General features: G+C 35.0%; 1 protein-coding gene across 1 annotated transcript in view; it reads right to left on the bottom strand.

Moving 5' to 3' along the window:
* The window catches only part of LOC149509139 (cytochrome b6), a 2,110-nt gene extending 732 nt beyond the window's left edge, over window positions 1–1,378 (bottom strand). The window contains exons 1-2 of the mRNA XM_089757770.1: window positions 978–1,378; window positions 1–153 (exon numbers count right to left, since the gene is read on the bottom strand). The exon at window positions 1–153 is cut by the window's left edge and continues 732 nt beyond it. Of these exons, the coding sequence (XP_089613896.1) occupies window positions 1–153; window positions 978–983 (159 nt within the window). The 5' untranslated portion in view covers window positions 984–1,378. The remainder of the gene's footprint in view (window positions 154–977) is intronic.
* Window positions 1,379–6,711: the final 5,333 nt, after the last annotated feature.

Below are 6,711 nucleotides of genomic sequence, written 5' to 3' on the forward strand. Positions count from 1 at the left end.
AGCAAATCCTGTAGCTACTTGTACCAAAAAACAAGTAAGCGTAATTCCTCCTAGACAATAAAATATGTTAACATGAGGAGGAACATATTTACTAGTTATATCATCTGCAATCGCCTGAATCTCGAGGCGTTCTTCGAACCAATCATAGACTTTATTGAGATAGGTAAACCAAGAGGACTCCCCCCCTGAGAACCGTATATGAGAATTTCATCTCGTACAGCTCAAACAAAAACACCCAAATAATAGCTGAAACGGATATGGAATAGAAAGTTTGAAACTTCTTAATCTTTTCATTCAATTTTATCTGAAGACACAAAAGAGTAAAAATCCGAAAGCTCTTTTTTGTAGTTGTAATTATAATGCCAAAAAATCAAGTCGGCGCATTCGTCTTTATGTTGATCAGGCCTCTTGAATCTTCTATTTACCTACTTATTTCTTTTCTTTTTCTTTGCTTTGATTTGTTATTTATATGGAATGTGGCTTTATTCTTGTTTTCTTTATTTTTAATAGGAATTCTCTTGTTAAGACCCTATGAATCAATTGAAACTTCAGATTCATACCAGAACCGCGATGATTCAATAAAACCTTCAAACTAAGTCCAAAGATTCTTTGAGTAAGAATTATTGGATCATCACTTATTCAATGAATAGAATAGATATAATAAATAAAAATACAAAGAAAAGAAAGGTTTGTCCTTTGATCAAAATAAGCATAAACTAAATGAGAGTTTGAAAGAAGAAAAAATTTCTCGATTTATAAATAAAAAACCTCTTTCTTTGAAAATTTTTTTTTTTTTTGAGTCCGGCCGCGAGGTTTGAATATTAAGTATGAATCATAGTTCGAATACTTCGTGATCCATTTCATATATTCCGTGCTCCAGATACTAGAATGGCTATCCGACGGGATAAAACTATCTCGATCAAGAGGACAGACCCATTTTCTGTACTATCAATAGGATCAATTATAACAAGTCACACACTCATATTCCGGAAATACAGAAACAAAAAAAATTTCGCGGTCGAACTACCAAAATAGAATGGGCTAAAAAAAATCCGAGAACTAAAAGTTTCACTTTTTGTATTGAAAAGCGAGGCTTCGTGGTTCTTGTGAATCTAATTCAGCGAAATTCCATCCAGTAAAACGGAAGAATTATAAATCTCCAAAATAATAGATAAGAATATCGAAAATAAAGCCATTGCGACACCCATCAAAGGAGTCGTTCCCCATCCAGGAGCTACTTTACCATATTCCGAATTCAATGGTTTCAAAAAATCCCCTACAACAGTTCGTCTTGGACCAGATCTAGAACTACCCTCAACGGTTTGTGTAGCCATAAATCTTATTTTGTATTCAGTGAGATCTGTTGACTTTGTATATCATTCCGCTGTAAATAAACGATCTTATCATAGATCCATTGTGATCTTGAAATTATATTTATATTTATATTATTTATATTTATATTTATATATATTATTTATATAATTATATAATAATGGAAACAGCAACTTTAGTCGCCATCTCTATATCTGGTTTACTTGTAAGTTTTACTGGGTACGCCTTATATACTGCCTTTGGGCAACCCTCTCAACAATTAAGGGATCCATTCGAGGAACACGGGGACTAATTGAAGTAATGAGCCTCCCAATATAATATTGGGAGGCTCATTACTTCAATTGAGATAATGAAAAATCATTTCATTTTTTTAGTTGGAACTTTAGGCGGTTCTCGAAAAAAGATAGCGAAAAAAATTATCCCTAGAGTAGATACTAAGAGGAATGTATAAACCAATGCTTCCATAAATTCGATCGTGGTTTACAATTATAGCTTCCGTACCTATTTATTTAGAATCATCTCCCGAATAAAATAACGAAAGAACAAGAATCAAAGAAAAGGCAGCGATTTTAATCAAGATTTTTACAGCAGCCTATGTCAAATCACAAACAGAAAATAGAAGCGAAAAATAACAAAGCAATCTTGCATCAGACTACTTGTCTTCTTGTAGTTGGATCTCCAAGTTTTTGGAATGCTCCAAATTCCACTTGAGCATCCAAATCTGGATCAATACCGGCAAAAACATCTCTGAACAGGGTTCTAGCACCATGCCAAATGTGTCCGAAGAAGAAAAGCAAAGCAAACGAAGCATGCCCAAAAGTAAACCAACCCCTTGGACTGCTACGAAAAACACCATCGGATTTCAAAGTAGCACGATCTAATTCAAAAATTTCACCCAATTGAGCACGTCTAGCATATTTTTTCACAGTAGCAGGATCACTATAACTCACTCCATTGAGTTCGCCACCATAGAACTCAACAGTTACACCTACTTGTTCGACACTATACTTCGATTCTGCCCTTCTAAAAGGAACATCCGCTCTAACAATTCCGTCTCCGTCTACCAAAACAACCGGAAATGTTTCAAAAAAAGTAGGCATACGACGTACAAAAAGTTCACGCCCTTCTTTATCTCTAAAGATAGGGTGTCCTAACCACCCAACGGCTATTCCATCCCCGTTGTCCATTGAACCCGCTCTGAATAATCCTCCTTTTGCCGGATTATTGCCAATGTAATCATAAAAAGCTAATTTTTCAGGAATTTTAGACCAAGCTTCTGATAAACTTTGATTTTCGGCTAACCCAGCACTAACCCTTCGATATATTTCTTGCTGGAAGTATCCTTGATCCCATTGATAACGAGTAGGACCAAATAATTCGATGGGGGTAGTTGCTGAACCATACCACATAGTTCCAGTAACAACAAAAGCTGCAAAAAAGACAGCAGCTATACTACTGGAAAGGACGGTTTCAATATTTCCCATACGTAATCCTTTGTATAAACGTTGGGGCGGACGGACACTAAGATGGAATAAGCCCGCTAATATGCCCAATGTCCCTGCTGCAATATGATGAGAGGCTATTCCTCCCGGAACAAAAGGATCAAAACCTTCCACGCCCCACGCTGGATTTACAGGTTGTACCTTTCCGGTTAGTCCATAAGGGTCGGACACCCATATTCCAGGACCATACAATCCTGTTACATGAAATGCGCCAAAGCCAAAGCAAGCCACTCCTGAGAGAAATAAATGAATTCCAAAAATCTTGGGCAAATCCAAAGAGGGTTTTCCTGTGCGCTCATCACAAAAAATTTCTAGATCCCAATATACCCAATGCCAGATAGCTGCCAAGAAGCACAAGCCAGAAAACACAATATGTGCTCCGGCCACACCTTCGTAACTCCAAATACCCGGATTTGTTATAGTCCGCCCCGTAATACTCCAACCGCCCCATGAATTGGTTATTCCTAAACGAGTCATGAAGGGTATAACGAACATACCTTGTCTCCACATTGGATCAAGAACGGGATCGGAGGGATCAAAAACAGCTAATTCATATAGAGCCATTGAACCGGCCCAACCAGCAACCAGAGCTGTATGCATTATATGAACAGAAAGCAAGCGACCGGGATCATTCAATACGACAGTATGAACACGATACCAAGGCAAACCCATGGAAATACCCCTTTATCAAATCAACGAAAAATAGACACTATGTAACTTTATTGCATTGGAATACCTCCCCTTTTCGGTGGATTCTTTCGGAGAAAGGATTAATGTTTGTTCTATTCCATTAGTAATAAGGGAAGAATTCGGCTCAGAAGAAAAAAGAGAAGCAGATCTATTCTATACTCGATAAGTATCAATACGCAATGGGGGTTGATCCTATTTTTTATGAATGAATGCATCCCTATTTGTTCATCATTCAAAGGACCTATTCGTAAGAATTCTCTTTCATTCATTCCGCCTTTCTTTATTTTATGGCCTTAGTCTATCTATGTATAAAATATGATAAAGGCCCATATTATTAAGACCATTATTACATATTATTAAGATAAGACCATTATTACGTATTACATTACGTATTACGCTTCCACAATCAAAGTGAAATATAATATTACATATTATAATATTACATATTATTAAGATAAGACCATTATTACGTATTACATTACGTATTACGCTTCCACAATCAAAGTGAAATATAATATTACATATTATAATATTACATATTATTAAGATAAGACCATTATTACGTATTACATTACGTATTACGCTTCCACAATCAAAGTGAAATATAATATTACATATTATTAAGATAAGACCATTATTACGTATTACATTACGTATTACGCTTCCACAATCAAAGCGAAATATAATTTTACATTCTTTTTACTTTATGCCTGTTGGTATTCCAAAAGTTCCTTTTCAAGTTCCGGGAGATAACGATGCAAGCTGGGTTGACATATAGTGCGACTTGTCAAATATATTGGGTCATATGGGATTCCCCCGTTCTCTCGCCCGATCGAGATATCCCCTGTTTCGCCCCAAAAAGATTGATTGAATTATCAAAAATTTGTAGCGGGAAGTGTAATGAAGTGCAATTAGAGATCCATTTCATGGGGGTGTATCCAGATTAATATTTTCAATTAGAATGATTTATGGTTGGCTTGGTTGGACTGATAAAATGAAGTATCCAGGCTCCGTTTAGAAAAAACACCAATTGGTAATATATTTATGATTACCACCTATATCATAATCATAATTTTTCTTTTTTTTTTTAATTATAAATAAGAGCGATTTCAAACTGTTAATCAATCGAATAATATGGGAAATACGTTGAATATTTGGCGAAAAACATGAAAGAAAAAGGAATTAAATTAAAATAAAAAAAGGAAATGAAATCATAGCAAAAAGACGTGGTATTGGGTCATTTGTCCTATATGTGCAAATAAAAATCGGGCAGATCTTTACTCGGAGTAGAGCATAAACCTAAAAAAATTGAATAAAAAATTGACGAACCCCATTCAGGAACAAGAAAATGACATCGTGATTTGGATTGAATCGCAATGAAAAAAAAATGGATCAATGAAAAGTTTGTGCAATAAGTTTAGCGAATTTTTTCTATATTATAGGAAAACGGGCCAAAACTCATCTTTCTTTAATTTAATTTTAAATTTCATTTTATTTAAAAAATGTAAGAAAAAGCCCCTTCATTAGAAATTAGAAGTTAGAAAGGTCCGACTAGAAAAAACAAAGGATGGCTGGAATCTACACATTGATTTTTTTTCGCAATTTTTGTTGAACCGTATGCATCAAAAGGTGCCTGTACGGCTACTAAGGGATACAATTTTATCCTAATCAACCGAATTTATCGAGAAAGATTGCTTTTTTTGGGCAAAGAGCTTGATATCCAGACCTCGAATCAACTTGCGGGTATTATGATCTATCTCAGTATAGAGAGTAATAGCCGAGACCTGTTTTTTTTTATAAACTCTCCTGGCGGAGGGATAGTATCTGGATTATCTCTTTTTGATACTATGCAAGCAGTGGAACCAGATGTGCATACACTAGCCATGGGATTGACCGCTTCAATCGCAGCTTTTCTCTTGGTCGGAGGAGAAATTACCAAACGCAGAGCATTCCCTCACGCTCGGCGCCAATGAGTTTTTTTTTTTTATTATTGATGGAAAGAAAAAAGAAGACTATGCCTTCGCCATATGAAATATGAATTAGTAAGTAATAATAGCATGGCACTTTGAATTCGATATGAAATTTTTTTTTTATTTCTTTTTTTTTTTTTCAAAAAAAAATATTAGATTATGTATCGAAAGAGTAGTATGAGAGAAGGGGCATTTCCAATTTGATCTTAGCTATCGTGGGCCCATCTCAGGCGTCACAAACTTTTTTTCTTTTCCTACCAGAGGCTATTAACAATATTTATGTTATGAAAGAGTACGAAAAAAAAAAAGACTATTTTTTTTCTTTCTTTTTTTTTTTTCAAAAAAAAAAAGAAACTTTGGGATTGCTGAATCACAGACGAAATAAATATATAAAGCAACGGAGCCATCATAGTATTTTTAAACTTTTCCGAAAAAAAAAGAAAAAGAAGGATGGTAATTGGATTATTTATTAATCTGGGTCTAATAGACTCTATATTTTCTCTTTTTTTCGATGAAAGAAAAAAGAGAATTCCATTGTAAAGCCGTATGCAATTGTAAAGCCGTATGCAATGCGCAAAAAATGCCTGTACGGTTGTTCAATTCTATAGCTATTCTTCTCGCCTCATTATGTGAGTTAGAAGTATGTTATATCATCAGGGTAATGATCCATCAACCTATTAGTATGCTTAAGGATGATGGCTTCAAAGACTGGGTCATGGAAACAGACGAAGTAATGAAAATGCAAGAAGACATCATAGAGGCTTATGTACAAAGAACGGGCCAGCCCCGATGGGTTATAAACAAAGACATGGAAAGAGATAATTTTATGTCAGCAAAAGAAGCCAAAGATCATGGAATTGTGGATCATATAGTGCGTACAGAATCGAGACCTATAGTGAATGAAAAACCTATAGTGAATGAAAAACCTATAGTGAATGAAAAACCTATAGTGAATGAAAAACCTATAGTGAATAACAAACCTATAGTGAATGAAAAACCTATAGTGAATGAAAAACCTATAGTGAATGAAAAACCTATAGTGAATGAAAAACCTATAGTGAATAACAAACCTATAGTGAATAACAAACCTATAGTGAATAACAAACCTATAGTGAATAAAAAATGGAGACTAGTTAACGACAATGGCAATGGAAGACCACCATTTGACGACAATGGCAATGGAAGACCACCATTTGACGACAATGGCAATGGAAGAC

This window comes from Durio zibethinus, unplaced genomic scaffold (assembly GCF_047325235.1).
Source record: "Durio zibethinus cultivar Kanyao isolate XHJ-2024 unplaced genomic scaffold, ASM4732523v1 HiC_scaffold_235, whole genome shotgun sequence".
NCBI classification, from domain to species: Eukaryota; Viridiplantae; Streptophyta; class Magnoliopsida; order Malvales; family Malvaceae; genus Durio; species Durio zibethinus.